The sequence below is a fragment of the Ailuropoda melanoleuca genome, chromosome 4 (genome assembly GCF_002007445.2).
Source record: "Ailuropoda melanoleuca isolate Jingjing chromosome 4, ASM200744v2, whole genome shotgun sequence".
NCBI lineage: Eukaryota > Metazoa > Chordata > Mammalia > Carnivora > Ursidae > Ailuropoda > Ailuropoda melanoleuca.
Window position 1 is genome coordinate 37,610,592 of NC_048221.1, and position 19,516 is coordinate 37,630,107.

At 43.0% G+C, this 19,516-nt stretch overlaps 1 protein-coding gene across 1 annotated transcript in view; it reads right to left on the reverse strand.

Annotated features, from left to right (window-relative positions):
- Positions 1-17,009: 17,009 nt before the first annotated feature.
- Positions 17,010-19,516, reverse strand: part of EIF4E3 (eukaryotic translation initiation factor 4E family member 3) — a 41,952-nt gene continuing 39,445 nt past the window's right edge. Inside the window, exon 8 of the mRNA XM_019794573.2 lies at positions 17,010-19,048. Within this exon, the coding sequence (XP_019650132.2) occupies positions 19,002-19,048 (47 nt within the window). The 3' untranslated portion in view covers positions 17,010-19,001. The remainder of the gene's footprint in view (positions 19,049-19,516) is intronic.

The following is a 19,516-nucleotide window of genomic DNA, read 5'->3' on the forward strand; positions in this document are numbered from 1 at the left end:
TTTCACGGGAGAAGGTAGTTTCCCATGAGGACTCAGTAAGTCCGTACACATAATTTATAACAGAACTGGCACAGAGTCTGTGCTTGGTCAACGTTCTTATTCATTGCATTATGATTATGGCTTCATTTCTTGTTTCTATTTTGTGTGTGGAACCATGAACACTGGCCCCCCGCGCACATAGAGATTACTCCACAATTTGGGGGTGGTGTGAAAGGAAAATAGTTCGTGTCAGGTCGCTAACCCCCGGTAAATTGGAAGAATCATCTCTAAGCTGGCAAACAGTCCCTCTGGAATCGGATAGGCCTTCAGTGTGCCCCTCACCGGCTAAGTGATGCTGGGTAATTCCGCCATCTTTCACTCAGTCAACTCGTCTGGAGAATAATGGTAACAAGGCAAACAACAAGCTTAGCAGGGGACTTGACCTAATATACACAACCGTGCTTTGTGGATTCATAACTACTACCGAGATTTAAAGGATTATGAATTCAGAAACACACTTACACTTTAAAAGCACACTCACATCAGAATTTTTTTTGTATAAGTGCTTCCAGTTTTCACCCCCTTGGGGGGAAAAAATGAAAAAGTCCTTGTCTCAGGTGGGAAAAGAATGAAGATCCCTTCATTTCCGGGGGTGCCAGCACCCTGGATTCACCACCAGCTGCTCTAACACCAGACACGCTATCTTTCCACCCACCCAGGAGACTCAAAGTAACTGCATTTCTCTTTGCTGAGTTCCTGTGGGTACTTCAAAGCCTCGAGACTTTGCAGATGTCTTGGTGGTGATTTCCCTTTAGCAAACACATGGGAAATACTTCAATAAGAGAGAGACCAGCTCCACAAAAGAAAATTTGGGGCGAGAAAGCGAGGGAAGACGGCTTGCAAGCTGAGTGCAAAGAGATGGGTCGCTGGAACCTCATTGCTCAGATGGACAGCCTGCATTTGCAGCTGGGGTCTATTCCTTCAGCTCCGCCCAACACTTACAGCAAGCATGCATTTCTTAGGTACTAACCCATGAAACATCAAAACCAAACCTGACTAGAAGAAATTATATTAAACATGTCACCGTTGCCAAGAGCCTCCCAGCATGCTACCACCCCCATGGGAAGATAAGTACAGTGGCCTCTCAGATCTGAGAAGGGTGGGGACGGCAGGCAGGGGGTGGGTCTAATCGCCCCTTGTGTCATTACCAGGTTTCTGTTTCTTTTGCATGTTTGAGTCTCCTCCCAAAGCAGGTTTCCCTTAACACGCAGTCAGGGACATTTTTACTTCGAGGAGCTCTCTACCGCTCTAACCCACAAAGTCCATCTTTACATACCACCAAGTTCTTTTGTGGATTAAAATCTGCTTTTTGAATCAAGAAGCCCCCCCATCTTTTTAAAAATGTGTTACAAGGGGCGCCTGGGTGGCACAGCGGTTAAGCGTCTGCCTTCGGTTCAGGGCGTGATCCCGGCATTATGGGATCAAGCCCCACATCAGGCTCCTCTGCTATGAGCCTGCTTCTTCCTCTCCCACTCTCCCTGCTTGTGTTTCCTCTCTCGCTGGCTGTCTCTATCTCTGTCGAATAAATAAATAAAATCTTAAAAAAAAATAAAAATAAAAATGTGTTACAAAAGTACAATGTTGTCTACAATCTAAACAAGGAGCTCTAAGCGTCTACGCAGTAAAGCGAAGTGACTGCTCCTGCACTATCCAGCAGGGCCTTGAGGGTTTCCCAATGGTGGGGATGGTGCCTGGGGTGGGGGGCACCCACTGTGTGCCTGGTGCACTGGGTACGATGCTCTGCAAGGCAATGGCCTAGCTAGGGTGGTGATGGCTGTGGCTATAGGTCAGAGTGAAGCCCCCTCATTCCCTGGGGCACCGAACACACAGGGCCAACCAGGCCCTCACCTGGGAGACACGCTGCCTATCATTCATCCCTGGTTGATTTTCTACACCAAAGATTATCGCACGCCCACCAGCCAGGCATGCTGGCCCCCTGAGTGACAATCCTGGTGACTGTCTTCGCCCAGCCTAGGGGGAGGGACAGACAAATAGGCTGTCACAGTGCTCCTGCTCTCCGGGGAGGGGTGCAGGCTCCAAGAGAGAACACAGGAGGGGCGCTCTGAGGTGGGGAGAGGGATGAAGAAGGGTACTGTAATGGCACCCGGGGGGGGTCACTTGCCTCCAGGGACAAGCAGGGAGGAAGGATAATGGGAGTGGAAGGAGGAAAGACTGGAGACTTAGCTCCATGTGGGCTAGTCAAGGAGACCGGACGTCATCCACAGGGCAACTGGAACCACAACACCACCACTGGCTTCTCAGCTTCGGCTAAGGCAAAGATTTGTTGAACCTGACCACATACAAAGCTTAGGGTGCTACACAAAATGAGAGCAGCACCAATACTCTCTGTCCTGCAGTTGAAAGAATGCAGGCATGGCAGTGAGGCTCCTCCCCTTGGGTCACCCAGCTCCTGGTACTCGATGCTATAGTCAAGGTTTCTGAGTTCATCACCCAGAATCAACACCTCCTTTTCTGGGACCCCATCTCCATGATTTCCCTGGAGCTGTAGGCATGGGTGTATGACTTACACCTGGCCTGGCAGAGCACTGCCATCCTCTGGTCACAATCACTGGCTCAGGAGTAAGAATGGCACACAACATTGGGACTTCCTGGGAATCTTGAGAGAGAGAGGGAGAGTGGGAGAGAGAAAAGTCTCTTAAAAGTGGGAGGATATAGGTTTAGAGCTGGGGAATGAAGACAGCACAAAGAGAACCACGAGATTAGGTCTCCTGGATCAAACTCTGCTTGAAGCCACAACACTCCACAACTTCTCAGTTAGGCTCTTTACCATATTCTTAACTGGTTTCTCTGTCCCTTGCAATGAAGTAGCCCTAATGCAATGGAGCTCATGGTGACCCTCTCTTCCTGTACCCCTAACGTTACAGGCAGCTGAAATTGCTTTGGTGTTTTGCTAATTTCTCACATTTAAAAAAATTATCTTAGTGAAAATTTTGAGCATGGAATAAACTGAGCTATGAAAATAAAGGCAGAGTACAGGAACGCATTATTTAAACAACTGTAAAATTATAGTTGCACAGGAAAAGGAGACTGGATGTAGAGCGAGGGGAACTGAGGTATAGAAGTGCTGTGGCTCACCAGCTCTGTGACCTCGGGCAAGGCACCTTTGCTCTCTCAGCATCAAAGCTATAGACTAAGGGAGCATCACTCGATGAGACCCCAACTCAGGTTGGTGACTGCGACCCAGGCCGCTTTTGAGTCATCAAAAGTCAACTAACACAGATTGAGGAGGCCCACCATATCTACACATAGATGGAGGTTTATCTTAAAGAAAGTTCACACCTGGTCGTATCTGGCAGGTGCAGCCAAGAAAGGCTCATCATTGGGCTTGTGTACAGGCAAGTGGAATTACCTAACTTGGCGTGGATCTTGGCAATCTCAAATGGCACCCCTGGGAGAGGGTTTCCAGCCTGGCTCAAGTGTTGTCGTGCTCAAGACATGTGAATATCCCACCACCCTGCCAATCGCAAGAGAGGACTTGCCCAGTTTGCTCTCAGCCATCCAGAGCCTCGCTCTACAAACCCTTCCAGCAAGTCCCCAAGCGGAGCTGGTCTCATCTTTTGATGACACCAGCCAGTGACCCAGAAGGCGGCCCACAGGGACCCGTAAAAACCACACTGGTTGTTTATAAAGGCTGATCCTGGCAGGTTGCAATTGGGTAGTGACTTTCAAAGAATCTGATGGGTCCGGTGCTTTATGTAGCTATTCTGCTAAAAATAACTTTAGAATTTCTACAATTTATAGAAATAGACACTTTTCACCTACTTTGAACTTCATACAATGAAGAAAGCATCTATAAGAACTGGAGTTAAGACGCCTGTCGCTATAACCGACTTTGAAATGAGTCTTTTAAAAGCTGTATTCTGTTATGGATAAAACACACTGCGTTCTCTGATGATTCCATCTATGAACTAATTAGGTGTTTTTGCCAGCAACATGTGAGGTTTTAAGTTCTGTGTTGTAAAAAACGAAATATACAACTGGATGCATGACGTGGCTATCAAGATTGGTTAGAACAAGGTCATGTTCTCCTCGGAAGTCACTGACCCCTCTTGCAGGGCAGAATTATCTCCTCTGCCCGGATAACGCCAGGGAACATGCTCCCTGTAAACCCTGGTGAAGTCCTAATACAAGCTCAACCTCTCCCATCTTATTTGAATGACTTTCAAGGGCTACCCTATCAGGGGTTCCATGTAGCCCAAGGGCCATAACAGACTTTTTAGCAGAATAAGGAAGAAGACCAGAATAACTCCTACTTTTATGCTCTTAGCATTTGACACATACTGAAACACCAGCAACACGTCTAATAGTAGAAAACTATTAACAGTGCCCAGCTCTCATCACGGTGACTACCATTCAGCTACCTAAACACAAGAGGCATAAGCCATTCTTGAGAACAAGATACAACACTGACAAGAAAAATAATTAAATTTAAAACCACAAACTTCCACTGAAGTTTCTCCAGGACCAACAGTCTGTGTGTCTTGGTGTGAAGATAATGCACATTTGTTGATCAAGGTGAGTGCCGACTTAATTACCTAGAGGGGCATGTCTGAACTCTAGAAACTCAGTGGGGGCTCGGCTGGTTTCATCTGCCCTCAGACCTCACCTCCAGGTGCAGAGTGAAGAAAGTCCTACAGGCGTTGGACCCACACGAATGAAGCATAACGGCTATGTTTCCTTTAAAGGATCCTGCAAACGTGGGGAGGAGACAGGAGAAGCTGATGAATGACTTCTCCAGTATCACCTGAGTAGGTCAGGCCACTTTGCAAGGCTCACTGTTCTTTGGTCTCTCCTTTTTCCTGTTTAGTGTCTCCTTACTTCCTTGACATCTCCTTTGTGGCATTCCTCTCAGCCTTGCCCTTGCCCTAAGCAGCCCCACTTTCTTGCCTATCTTCAGATATCCATAAACACTGTTATTTCCCATGGGTAACATTTCAGAAAAAAAAAAAGAAGTATTTGGCGGGGGGGGGTTAGCTTTGTTTGCATTTGTTAAAATGAACATGTATCACTTTTATCCTAAAAAGAAGATTTTCATAAACATAAAAAGTGTCTTGGACTTTCTTTTTTTCTCTCTCTCTCTCTCTTTTGTGAGGAGGGGGGAGGGACAGAGTCAGAGGGAGAGAGAGACTCTTAAACAGGTGGCATGCTCAGCATGGAGCCAGACGTAGGGCTCAATCTCACAACCCTGAGATCACGACCTGAGCCCCAATAAAGAGTCGGGCACTTAACTGGCTGAGCCACACAGGTGCCCTTGGACTCTACATTAGAATGTGACTTTAAAACACCTGGCGTATATCTAAAAACAACAGGCCTATCTTGAGCAGTACACTGTAGAGCCATCAAGCAGGACCATCAAGACCTACACGTGAAGACACTGGCCACTGGAAAGGGTCTCACCGCGTATTTTCTCATTTCATCCTTCCACCCAGTGACGGGAGCATTCATTCTGCCTGTCACCCAGAGGAAAGAAAGTGAAGCTCAGGTCACAAAAGCTCCCAGGCTGGGGTGTAGGGAGGTAGGGGCTAGTCTTCTCAGTCACACGGCAGTGCTCTTTCCAACCACAAAACCAATTCTCCAGGATCCTACAAGGCATCTCTGTTGGGCTTCTGGCAATGTCACTCCTCCATTCAGCACACAGCAGACCCTCTGTGTGAAAGACCCCGTATGAAGGGGGTGTGAAAGGCCTGGGGACTCTTGCGTTAGGGCCACACTTACAAATGAACACACACGAGAATGCACCTAGTGCCACAGGGGAGCTAAAAGAAATTTAAAGGCCTCCTATGTTGCCAGAAGGAGGGCTCCTCTCCAGCTTGAAAGCTCAGAACTGGCTTCCTGGAGGAGGGGGCCTTGGCTCACGTTCAGAGGCTGGGAAGGGGTGAGCGGGCAGGGATGGAGGCAGAGGGCTGGGGACGCACGGGGCCTGGCTGGCCGCGGCTGGGCGCACACGTGTCAGAGAGCGGTGGGGTCAGCGCTGCCGCCAGCTCTCGGGCGGGGGCGGGAGAACCCGCGATATCCTTAGTTCAGGGCTGGAATCTAAAATACAGCTTTAAATTATTAAGGATCCTGGAATGCCACAAACTTCTGCAAACTGCCTGTCAGTATCACAAAGACACTTGGAGGAAGGCTCTTCAAACCAAGTGTCAGAAATGAGAGATGAGCCCGTGTGACCCCACTTCACCGCGCACATGTTTATCAGCCATCAGTCACCGGATGGCGGTGGTGCGGCTGCGTGGAAGGAGTTCCTACAAATAAAATAGGAACTCACAGTATGTGGATTTGTGTGTTTTGCCTCCGTATTAAAGGGGGAGAAAAACCACCCTTTCGGTTCTTCTTTCCAAAACTGTGATATAAAGGTATGAACCTTTCATTTTTTGAAGTCTTTTTGGGAAAGGCGTAAAGCACGCCCAGGACAGTCAGGGGACCATATTTTGTGCAACAGCAATTCTTCTAAATATAGAACGCACAGCGATCACAAGAGGGATGCGAGCAGTGTCCTTGGATGCTCCGCAGAACAGGCGGATGACAAAGCTGCTAAGAGGGTTTGCATCGAAATCCTGCGCTCCCCGATTTAGCAGAAGGCTTATTTCGCTCTCGCGCATGAGTGGGTTGCCGCCGCAGACCCACAGCAGTCGCATTTTGAATCCCATTCTTTGCCTTGTCCTAGGCCTGCCTTAAAGGTACATAAATCTCCCGGCTGGGGGAATTTGCTTTTTAACCAGGTACAAGTGAATTTCCTTAGCCAAACTCCGCCTATCCCTAACGCTTGCCAGATATCACCGGCCAATTTCTTTCTTTTTCTTTCCTTTTTTTTTTTTTAACTTCACCTTCCCGACAGAAACATAAAAGGGGAGCTCTATAAACATTTCAGATCACTAATATACTACCTCTTCTCATTCTTCTAAGTGGAAACTTTGCTCTTGAGAAAAGGTGAGCATCTCCTAAAAAGTAATTTTCTCTGTCAGAAGGGCTTGCCGAGCACTTGGTCGCAGCTGAAATGTGTTTTAATAAGGCCTTTCTCCTTTACAAGCCGGCGGCTTTCAGCTCTGTCCCACAGCCCGCACGGGGAGGAAGATGGCTCTCAGACATCCTTTTGTTGCTCTAATCAGAGCCAGAAGGGCCGTAGTGATTTTCAGGCCTTGGGGAGCGGTAGTCTTTTGTATCCATCTCATCCAAGAAATCAAGTTTGATTAATTTGTCATCAAGGCAAATGTGTGATCCCCTCGGAGCCAGGCCTTTGAAGTGGAAGGCTGAACTAGGGTTGCAAAAACCCAGGTCAGCGGGATAAACGGTGATGGTGCCCAATCGAACCAGTTCTTCTGTGCAGAGCTGCCTGTTCTCATTTAAAATGCTCTTAAAAAAAAAAAAATAACAACAAAACCCTTTTCCACACAAGTGCTCCGAGTTGGACTGCTCCCCGTCCAAAGTCTCCTTTTGTTTACTTTAATTTTGAAAACAGTTATCTGGGCTGCAAAGCAAGTAAGACCCAGAAAACACTGAGCCATGCCACAAAGCACCAGGGTGGAAGGCTTTGACCTCCTGCCAATCTTAAAAGGCCACTTCGAGTGGGAGATCCAAGAGGGCTGAACCCGGTGTCAGCACGTGCTTCTGGAATGAATAATCGGAAGGGGTCTCCCACTGGGTCATGGGACAGATGCTCATTTACGATACTCTGGTCTTGTTAACCTGCACTTAGTGGAGTTCCTGAGTTGCTGAAAATGCATAAGTAGTGGCCCCAAGATATTATTTAATCCAAGACTTAGTGTCATATTTCTTGTTCAGATGCTATATATGCTTTATAAGGAATTACAGGGCTTTTAAAAATTACAGAGTAAGCAATCTTTAGACATTCCACAGTGTAAGAATCCCCATATTGAACATGTTGGTGCACAGGCCTTTTAACGATGGTTACCCTTCAGGTATATACATAAAGACACAGTGAATTACCAAGTGAAAGTCCAGGGCTCGCTCGGCTTTTAAAGATGTTTGAAAAGCACCAACAAATTATAAACAGCCTTTGTGGTTAATGAATTCGGTGTCAAAACTATTATTAGAGCATTTTAAAACAATAATGAGATTAGGAAAAACACTCAGCCTTAGAAATCGAAGGATACCTTAACTTAAAAAAAAAAAACAAAAAAACAAAAAAGCCTCTGCTTACAACAACACTGAAACATTCCTTCATTCCAGCATGCACTGAGCTCATAGTATGTGTAGGTATGTGGAGCTCAAACATGTTCAAAATATACTTCCTGCCTTTCTTATGGCCTAGTAGTTCCTAAGTTTTAATGATATTTGCCAATCTGCTCAACGGTAAGCTCCATGAAGAAGGGATGATGTCTTGTCTTGTTTATTTTTGTATCCCCACTGCCTAGCAGCACATGATAGTTGTTCAATAAATACTTTCTGAGTGAATGAGTCAATATACCATATAATCCTTATCTCAGCTATACTGATGCCTATCGACTTTCCTTAAGGCATCCAGCATTAAAAGAATATGCATGGAATACAGGGAACCCTTGAGAGCCTCCTTAGGTCCTCCTCCAATGATAAGTTGGAGTGCCTACAATCCACAGAGCATAACATGGGACTTATGTTTCAATGATAATTTGTTCAGCCTAGAAAACATTTTCATTAGCTGAATTTCCCTCGTGTATTCTTGAGTAACAATGGCAATAATGTCCTTAGAAAATAATTAACTGGAAGATTCATTCAGGTTTTTAATTGGTTCACAGCAAATGACCCAGAAGTCAGGTACACAGAGCTCCAGGGAAGAAGCAGATTTGTTTGTGCCACTATGGCGTGAGGAGGTAGAAAGATCGGTCAAAGAGCAGTCATGAGACTGGTGGGTTTTGGCCAGTGTTGTCGTCAACTTGCAGGACCTCAAACAACTTAAGCTGGACCAATATGTCAAGAGCAAAGTGCCAAAGTTTCACTGGATCAGTTCATTCTCTTTACCGTGTGGAAGTATGAATAAAGTCAACTAATAGAAGTACCATTGAATAGCTTTCTACATGAGCAAAGTGCTGAGCTGGGTGCTTAAATATGTCATTGGCTTTGAAGAAGCTCTGTCTTCTTCCTTTTCTGTAGATTAGGAAATTGGGGCTATGAGAGAATGAGTAACTTGCTTGAGGCACAAGCTAATGGGATTTCAACCCAATAAAACAAATTCCATGCTAAGCTCTTTGCATCATGCCAGTCTGCCTCCCTTCCGATTGTTGACATCCAAGGCTAAGGTTTGGAAATCCCAGAGCGGTTCAACCCAGAGAGAATCCCACAGTCTCGAATGAAAACCACCAAACCATTAACCAGGACACCTAACACTCTGGTCAAGAAGCCAAATCCCATCTTCTCTGCTCTTCTCCTTTCCAATCTCCGGTAGAGGCATTCGCAAACACAAATAGTTAAAGGTCACTAGGAAGAAGTAGAAAAGGGATTTTGCATGATCCATCTGTGCTGGGATAATCCAGAATTGGCCGTGAATATGTTGAAGGGCCTACACTACACCAGTAATTCTTTTCCACCTGCCATCCACACCAGTCAAATGTGTTATTCTTGTACATTCTTTGGAGGGGAGTGTTAGGCATGTGCATCCACAGATTGGGCACTCAATAAGTGAGACAGAAAAGCAAACTTCAAATATAAATTTTTTAATTCCCAGCTAAAACCTTGAAAAAGTAAGCAAGTAGCTGGTGTATCCTAGACGTACACTGGTTTCGAGAAAAATCTGCTCATGTGGGACTGAAGCAAAGAAGCGGATTAGGAAATGTGTATGTTTTCCGCATAAGGTATGGAATGAAGGAAAGATCGTTGATTTTAACAGCCAGGAGATTCGGGGAGTTGGCTGCAACTTTGCCACCAACTGCTTGTGTGACCTTAAGCAAATTCTTTATGCTTTCTGGGTCATTTCTTCATCTGTAAAATGAAGAGGTGGAACTAGGCCAGTGAGTTTTCAAACTTTTTCTTAAAGCTGTAGGTCCTTTCCTTTACAAACAAACTCTTCTAAGCAGTCTCAAAGCCCTTGTATGTTGGAATCTTCCATCAAGCCTACCATCGGGAGAACAGGCTAGAGCCACAGTACCTTAGATATCTGTTGGCTCCATGACAGACTCCCTGCGTGAGCCTTAGCTTCCACATACAGAAAATGGGGGCAACAGTCATGATAGTACCTCCTAGTGTCTCGGGGAGAAATAGGTTCGTGAGTGTCTGTGCTTCAATGGTGTGGAGGTCCATATGCCAGTAGCTACTACTGAGTCACAGCTGGGACCAGAGCCATGCGGCACAGCCTGCCAAATGCCATCCGCTCCCTGACTTCTGGGGGGCAGCAAGGGCTTAGGGTGTCATTCTGCACTTAGCATTTAAAGAGCTTATAAATAACTTTTCTGAATCCAACTTTCATCAATAAAGGAGCTTCTATATAAAAAGATAAAGGTGATGTTTATCACCTGAGTGATAAAACCAGAAAGAAATGCAAGGAAGAGCTTACTGGAAGTCAGCGTCAGGGTTATTTTACTGGGGAAGGCAGGGGCTGGGATTGCGAGGAAACTAACGAAGGGGGCTCCTGGGGAGGCTGGCAAAGTTCTATTTCTCAACCTGGGTGCTGCTCTAGGAGTGTTCTCCATCTAACGATTCACTAAGTTACACGTTTGTTTTGGGTGGTTTTCTGTATCTTTGTTTTATTTTTACAATAAAAAGTTTCTAAAAAGTGGTGTTTCATAAAACAAAATCAATGAGTATGTAAATTATGCCTACTGGCTTCCAAAATGTTAACAATTTGCCTTGCAATGCATGTCAGTATGGATGTGTTATTGTGTTACTACACTTTTGAAAATACTTTTAAAAATACACTGTACAATAGGAGCTTTGTTTGCCGTATCTAAAAATATTTCTGTAGAACCGACCACCTGGAGAACACTTTTTGAAAGCCAACAGGCTTCTGTTAAAATGTTATTTATGATTCCATGACGTTTGTTTTTTTAAAAAAAGACACATTCTGAAAATCAAAGTCTTGTCCTTCATAATTTGACTATCTTCACGAAACACCAATTATTTTTGCCTCAAAAAGGGAATGCAGCATTCGTATTTACCCTTCATTTCCAGCATTCTCCAGGCAGGGTGAGTCACAAAACCCCAAACTTTCCTAAGACCTGAAACCTTCCTCTAGGTCCGTGCTTTCTAGAATTCTGTATGTGCAAACAACGAATGATTTAAGTTCCCCAAGTGAAAGAGGAAATTGGGGAGTAAGAGCTTGTCCACATCTTTGAGGCTGGGAGGAGCCCACACATTTAACCATACCATCTGTACAAATGGTACCAGAGTTCAACATGCTTATGATTAAGAGGGCTTATGATTTATGCTTGCTAGTTAAATATGCTTATGATTTAAAATTATTTTCTCTAGCAAGAAATAACCTAGTCAGCCCCACAGCTTAGCCAGATGATGGGAAATAGATACATATTTCAATGGTACACATTTTAACTTGCTGAGCCCAGTAAATGCTACTGTTTTCTTTTCTTCCTATAACAAAAGACCGATCTTCCTGCAGGATTCCAGAGGTTTTTAAAAATACATTCACTAGGGAAAGCAGTTAAAAGTTCTGTAACAACAGTCACTACAAGCAAAATAATCACTGGGGTTGGCCTCTGAAAAACTGTATCTTCAGTGGGAAGGCAGAGTCTACAACCCAGAACATGTCCCCCAAACATGGCTCGATAACCACCGCGTGATTCAGCACACACAGGATACACGGCGGCAGTAATTAGACTCAAATACAAGAAGGCGATCTTGTGAAATCTTAACACTTCAGGGGTGTTATGCCCTGCCCCTCAAGGATTTCACGAAAATCCGTGCTCATGGTAAACTGGGCATCATACACATAATCTTGACTTGCTTGCTTCTGCAGTGAGAGATAGGAAAGTCTGCAGATAAATGGGAAAGTCTGCAGATAAATGGGAGAAGTAAGTGTTTGCTGGTTTCTTTTTGTTTTTAAAGGGATGTATTGGACAACCAGAAAGGAAGAGTAAGTTCGCTTGGCGAAATGGGGGACAATTGACTCTTAGGGACAAATTGGAGGACAAGAGAGAAATAAGAGTAACTGACTTATTCTAAAATGAGACCATTCTTAGCAAGAAGTAGAGAAAAGGAATGAAAATAAGTGAAATTTGTTTTCGAAGAGCCAAAGATGAGCCCTGTCACCAAATACGTTCAATAGGGGAGTATAAAAGCAACGGCTGCTTCCTGTCAGAGTCTCAGGACAACCTACTACGTGTCACACACGCCATGCTGGGAGCTTTACACACACTATGCTAGCTGCACAGAAAGGTTCACTAGGAGCTGGAATGAACAATGTTATGACCGTCGCCACACATATACTTGGACCCTAGTGAACATGAAACAATGTGGTTAACAAAAGGGCATGAAATGTTAAACCTGAGGAAGGAGAATGACATCTCTGTTCTACAGAATCCCAATACAGAGTGAAAATGAGTGGCAACAGATGAGAAAAAACATCTCAATAGAAAGTTCTACAACCTAACGGCCCCTTAAACCCCACAAAGTCATAACTTGAAAAATGGAGCACAGATTCATTGCAGCATAGTCCCAAACGAGAAAAGTGCAAGAACTTTTACATGAAAAGCCTAAACATTCACCCTAAACACATAAATCACTACATTTTCAAGGAAGAAAAGTACAGTCTAGTCTTACCTTATTGCTGCAAAAGGCTGGAATAAAAATTACTGACTCATAGAAGCAACTTTCACATGTATCTGAACATCAAACACAACACACAATATAAAATCAAAAATAACTAGAACAGAAAAGTTTTCAGTCTGACCTTAAAAATACTGAGCAAATCACTAGATGAAGTCAGATCAAAAGGAAGGGCATTACACCAGCTTGTAGCCATATGTGGAAGGGCCCCAACTGCTCAGGGCACAGATGGTATACAATGGGGAGGGGGGGGCACAAGTAGATCCAAAACATAAGGCAAATAAACCTGCTTCGGCTTACACCCAGGTAAGACAGTTGGGAAGAATGAATCATTCAGAATGCAACTGATAAGATTTTCAATTTGGGATAACTGGTGCTAGATGTCCCAACCTAAAGTGTGCTCACCAGTTTAAGCTCTGAAATCCTTTGTGTAGTAATTTAAATGAAACTAAAATCTCAGGGAGTATACACACAAAGGGTATGGTAACGTGCTATTAAATGATAACAGAGTTGTTAAAATTTAAAAGCAAACAAACAAACCACACTGAGGTTCTGAGCCATATTACCTGATTAAGGTCTGAGAAATTGGGGGGGGGGATTTAATGCATGCTCACAAAATTAATAGCTCTATTTGAAAACAGAAACCTTACAAGTGTTATTAAAATGTTCAAAGTCCCCATCATCATATAAGGTAAAGTGCTAAAATTAAAATTTTCACCTCTTTAAACTTTCTTAGGCAAAAAGACAAAAGGTACCATTGGTTTTCTACAGAAAACTCAGAAACGCTCATATTTACTTCCTGCTTGTTTCTCTAACACAAAGCTGGCAGTTTTATAAATCTCAAACACTTGTTCCAAAATAAAAGTTCCAGAAAAATTCTCTCACTTCCACATCAGGAGTTGAAATTTTCACAAAGGAATCTTGCATTTCAGTAAATGAGTTGATGGCTCTTTTGAGGCAGCAACCCAAGCAAACATTTAACACAGATTTCTTCAACCTCATGATTTCTGAAGGACACAAAAGCATAGAATATCCAAAAGGCTATTTTATTGGATATTCTAATTAGTACATTCAACACACACATATACAATGGGACTCTAAATTTTAGCAGCAATGATGGACAAAAAAATATTGACTTCACGATGACTTCTGATTATCAATTACATGGTTTTAGGGAATACTTACTTGATTTTTTGGACACTTCTTTGTATTAAAGAATCGCTCCACTTTAGTAATGGCTTTGCTAAGCTACGTCTAGGAGTTGCAATTTTAGTGGAAGCTCATTCCCAGCCTACTTTGATAGTCATTTGAACAGTTTTGCGTTATTTTACATGCAATTTTATAACTCTATAACGTTCATTTAATCTTGTTCAATGATGCTGAACCCCAGATGCCATAAGATATTATAGAAAAGTAGTTACTGCACATATGGAGTAACTACTTTTTCTGAACATTAATTTCTTTTCTCTTAACACGCTGAAATGGTATTTAGAAAAGAGAAAAGCTGCCACTCGGTGTTAAAGCTTTTATATCATGGACTTCCAGAGATGGGCTGCTCGTTACCGCTGCAGTCCTAGCCTTAAAGTTCTTATCTACAAGCATCATCTTCTCAAGTCTTAGTGATAATGGCTTTCTCCAGCCTTCCTAGGGTTGTTGGTATTATAATTCCAATCAGGTCACCTGAGAGCTTGGGGGTGGTGGGAGGCTCTCCTCATTTGTCATAGGCGGGGATTAGATATGAACAGGGGTTCTCAAAATGGGGTCTGAGGAACATTCACATTACAATCACTGGGGCTCTTGCTAAAAAAAGGCAGATATCTAGGCTTCCCAGACCTGGTGAATCAGAACATCTCGGGTTGGGACTGAAAAATGTGCATACTAATTAAGCACCCCGATGATTCTTCTGCACACTAAGGGGTGAGAAGCACTGGTCGATGATCTCGAAGGTCCCTTCCACTCTAAAATTCAAAGACTCGGTGCGTTTTCTTTTAGAAATGGAGTAGTGTCAGCAAGATGAGAGTATCTCTACAACATAAGATGGTGACTTTTAGCCTGAATGCGCTAACCTAAGTGAGAAGTGCTCACAGATTTGGATGTATATGTAAAAATAGAAAAGAGAAACAGAACAGCATAATCAGATGTGTAAAGAACCTATTTGAGCTTTCTTCCTTGTGACAGGACGAGTGGGAGAACCCACTCTAATTGCTACGCAGAAGCGTAGGTTCAAAGGGCTCTTCACCACACCTCCATTCCTTTCTTTACTCTCTCCACCTTCCGACCCCTCTCAGTTGTTGAGGTAATTACCCAGGCTCTTACAATCCCAAGTCGCCAAACTCTTAAGTAATTTTTAATTGGTCTGCATATATCCTTTAAGAAATAAACTACCTACAGGCAGTCCTCTACTTTCAACTGTCAGGAGTGAAATCGCAGAGAAACATACAGTCTAGGAAAGGTGGACAGCAGACTTGCATTTTTAAAGGAGAGTTCCATATTTAGAAAGCCCTTAAAAACCCAAAAACCAAACCCTAATTTTACTTCTCCCTTTGGGCACAATATTTGATGAAATATTTCTGGTATTTCCTATACGTTAGTTTATTTCGTTCTTTCTCTTCGTACTGCTTAGAGGCTCACCAAAAGCCTAAGATTTGAGATTTTTAAAGCACATCCAGAGAGTTCTATCTTTCACACGTTTTTATTAGGTATAGGAGAGCTAAACTTCTATTGGTAGTATCTAACCACATTTTTATAAAACCAGAAGAGCAAAATGCACTCGAATCTTAAAATAATTACACAAACATAGCTGGATAAATGATGCTGCAGGGCCAGACCCGTTGGCTGGAAGGCAGCGCCACCATGTGATCGCTCCAAATGTTGTCACTTTTAAGTAACAAAAGATGGGACCTTCTAGGAGCTGGGCTTCTCACTGCAAAGGCCCACCTCCTGTCCCAGTCAGGTTATTTTCAAACACCAATCTGGAGCATCGCTTTAGTCACTGAGAGCCAGAGGGAGAAAATGAGAGGATATCTGATTACGGATGGGCATATCAGTGGCCAGACGGGAACAGGTATGTAGTGCTTCATTGGGCTGAGCTGTTTGGGGGTTAGGTTGGCAGACTTCTGAGTGTTCGCAGTTCGAGGAACCTGTACTGGGTATGTAGTCTGCAGACTTTAATGCCCAGCTCCGTTGTGTGCTACCCCATGTCCTTTCACAAGGGACGGGTTTGGTCAAGGCTCTGCTAGTAGCCTGTACAGTGTGTCTACTACTCAATGATACCCCAAAGTTTAGTTCATCTATAAGGTCTTAAAACTGTGTGTATGGTGTAGACGTGAGCTGAAGTCAAGAAGAGAGTTGAGAAGGAGTCAAGTTCAACTATTTAAGGTTTTACGAGAGTTATGTTTTTCCTTTTGCTTTTTTTTTCTGTCAATTTTACCATGAATTTAATAACCACATTACATTAAATGTACATGTTCACTGTAAACTATCCCCTCATTTCAGAAATGTGGAAAAGTTGGGCGGGGAATCTTTAAGTGGAGTAAGTCAACACTTTAGTAAGTGCTTACAGAAGCAAAGTGAATACAGAGACAAGTTATTTTAAGTGAGTACTATCCATCCTTATTAAATGGGTCTAACTTCCCCAGTGTAAGCAAGTGCATGTGATCTAATGACCTAGTATGGGACAATGGGAGGAGAAAATGCATACTGGCTTCCATCAGTGACCCTGGCTCTGCATCCAGACCTAAGGAAGGACAAAAGCGAGCAAGTCAGCTCTGTGACTTCTATACGGCTCTCTGTAGAGAGGACAGGCTGCACCTGCAAGGTCCGGACTGAAAAATCAGGATTCCCCTGCAAGTTGCCACCCGCACCCCCCCCCAGCATGGGTACAATGCCCTAAACAAAAGTCACATGCCCCACAAGATATTTCCTTGTATCTCAAAAGAGTATTAGCTTCTTTAATCCAAGAAGGTAATGAGAGGTTTTTAGACTGATTAAATCAGCTTAGTTCATACAAAGTCTATTAGGAACTAAATATTCAATTAAAACAATTTCCAAAGCAAAATCTGACAAAATCCACTCTTAAAGTAATTTAGATAATAGGTTCTTAACATTTGGCAAATTAAATCCTTCTCACAGTTGGTATTTTCCGCGGGGTCAGAAATAGGTGCAGAAGTTCTCTGGGACAAAAATCTACTTTGTGCGTTAAGCCATGTGCCACAATCATAAACAACAGAAACTCGAGAACATTAATGTGAGCCTAGCATTCCTATTTATTTATTTTTTCTTCAAAGGCTACATACATGCAGAAGCTGAACATGTCATCACAATGCTTTAAATAAAGTTCAATAAAAATAAAAATACTTCAAAATCCATTTACTTATGGAAATATATATGACAATTAAAATGAAGGTCGGTCAATCATCCTTTTTTTCTAATCTATCAGAAAAATACTTATATTATAAAAAAGAATTTAAGTTCATGTTCAGAATAATTTTTTAAAAATCCTTGATCAATAATTTAAAAATAAGTTGGATGTTAGTACAATGTTTAGAGAAGCAAATTCCAGGCTTTTGCAAAAGGGGTCTGATATCCTTATACCTCATTCCGAAATCACTGAAGAAACTCAGTTTAGAAACAAAGGAGTTTTTTAAAACCACGATCATTGAGATTATGGTTGTTGTGATTACTAATGCAAGTGAAGGGCACAACTTTTATAAATAGATATCGTTGAAAGTCCTCAAAATGTTTGAATGGAGAATTTTATTTACAAACACAGGATGGAGGCTGGAAGTGGCCCCACCTCTCTCTGCTGGTCAATACTGCAAGAGGGATTAAAAATCCTGGGTACAACAAAGTTCTGAGCACTGGGCCCTTTCTGTGAAATGTGTAAGTGTGCACGAGCTCCCTGGACTCAGAAAAAGCCAGCAGGAGGAAGCGTCTTCAAATGGCCCTGCCTTTTTCAGGTAAAAGCAGTAGGAGGCTTGGCAGAGTCAAGAGAGGGAAATTGGCACATTTTTGAAAGAGTCTCAGTGTTCCAGAGGGTGGCCATTTCCTTTTACTAAAACCGGTATTTCTTTGGTAACATAATACAATATATATATCAACAATTCCAAAAATTAATATCAACAGAATACACTCAACGTTCCACTTTGCCAATGTTCACATTCACCCTGGAAATGAGATTTCTCTTGCTGCTCCTAAATGAAAAAGGCAGGGGAGAGCTGCCCAGGCAGGAAGACCACTGATTATTGGAAATGACATACAGTGTGAGCAGGAAAAAGGGATAATCTAACAAAGTGTGTTCGAATGGATTTGGAAAGCCCTAAGTGGGCACACACACCCAAAATTCAGAAGCAGCTTTAATGCAAACAGTTAAAATATCACCACCTCTTCAAATCAGAAATACAAGGTCTCCTACCAGGAGAAATCCATTGCTAGCACTCTATGCCTATCCTTTGAGAAGGCCAAATTGAAATTCTGGTTAGAAATACTTCCACAGAGGGCGTGAAGACCTAGAGTTGGATTTATATCCTGAAATACTCAACTATGATTATAGTTTTCATGTTAGGCAACCCAACTATTATTTTCCTTTTATCACTAAAAAAAAAAAAAAAAAAGGGTTTAAAAAGGAAAAATAAAAGATGTGTGTGCTGTCAGTGCAAAATCAGATTACGTATGGTTTTTCTTTTCCCTGGGACAGAAAAAAACAATGCCCAGTGCACAGTGTGTAGGAATGTGTCACAACAAATAATCAAGACAGGTTTCACCAAGCTAGTATTCCTCCAAGTACAGTGTGTTTTCAAAAGCAGTATTATCACGATTAGGCATATTCTCATTAACTAGGTACAGCAGAGCTACTTAAAGGGAAACCGATTTCTTGTGCCTCAATGAAAGGGGAGTGTAGAAAACAATAATTAGACTGAATAAGGAAATTTAAAAGGACCCCCCAAAAAAAAAAAAACCAAAAACCCAGAGTGAAAAGAACAGAGAATTTAGAAAGCAAAAAAAAAAAAAAAAAAAAAAAAAAAAAGCAAGTAATGTGACCGTAGAAACCCACACAGTCCCCCCCCACCCCACCTGCCACTTTGAGCCCTAATTGCCCCATCTGCAAGGACAGAAACCCACTCTAAATGGACCAGCATCAGGCTTCGGCAAGTCTTCTCTTCACTCTCCCTCCTGTTAAGACCGTTTCCAAAACCAATCAGCAAAGGACAAAGAATTCTTTACAGAGTGTGCAATTAGTGTTTTCCACGTCCACCTTCAAAAGCATGATGCTCTTCATGGGCTAAAGGACAGAAAAAAACAAAAAAGAAAAAAAGGAAAGAAAACTTTAAGCAAAGGATGGGGCAACCCTTCTCTAAGGCATCTCATTCAGTTTCCCCAAAGGCTGGCAAGAACACAAATACCTTTTTGTGCCAGTAACTGTTAGCTAAGGCGTGCATTTCCTGAGAAACGTAATCATGAAAATTAAAACAAGGAATAAACAAGCAATGGGCATGCTGCCTGTTTCTTCTTGCTGTGCCGAGAGGATGAGTAATCCCCAAGAGATGAAGAGACTATGCGGGGCCTCCAATGCTATGGGGGAGGATCGCGCCCCATGGGATGCATGGGGTGGGGGGACCCAATGTTACCCATGCCAGGACCATGCAGGGACCTATCTTTAGAAATAAAATCAAACAAAAATAAAGCAAAGCAAAGAGCAACACAAGGGGGTAAGCAATTCTATCACATCCCCCCACCTCTGAGCACCCTC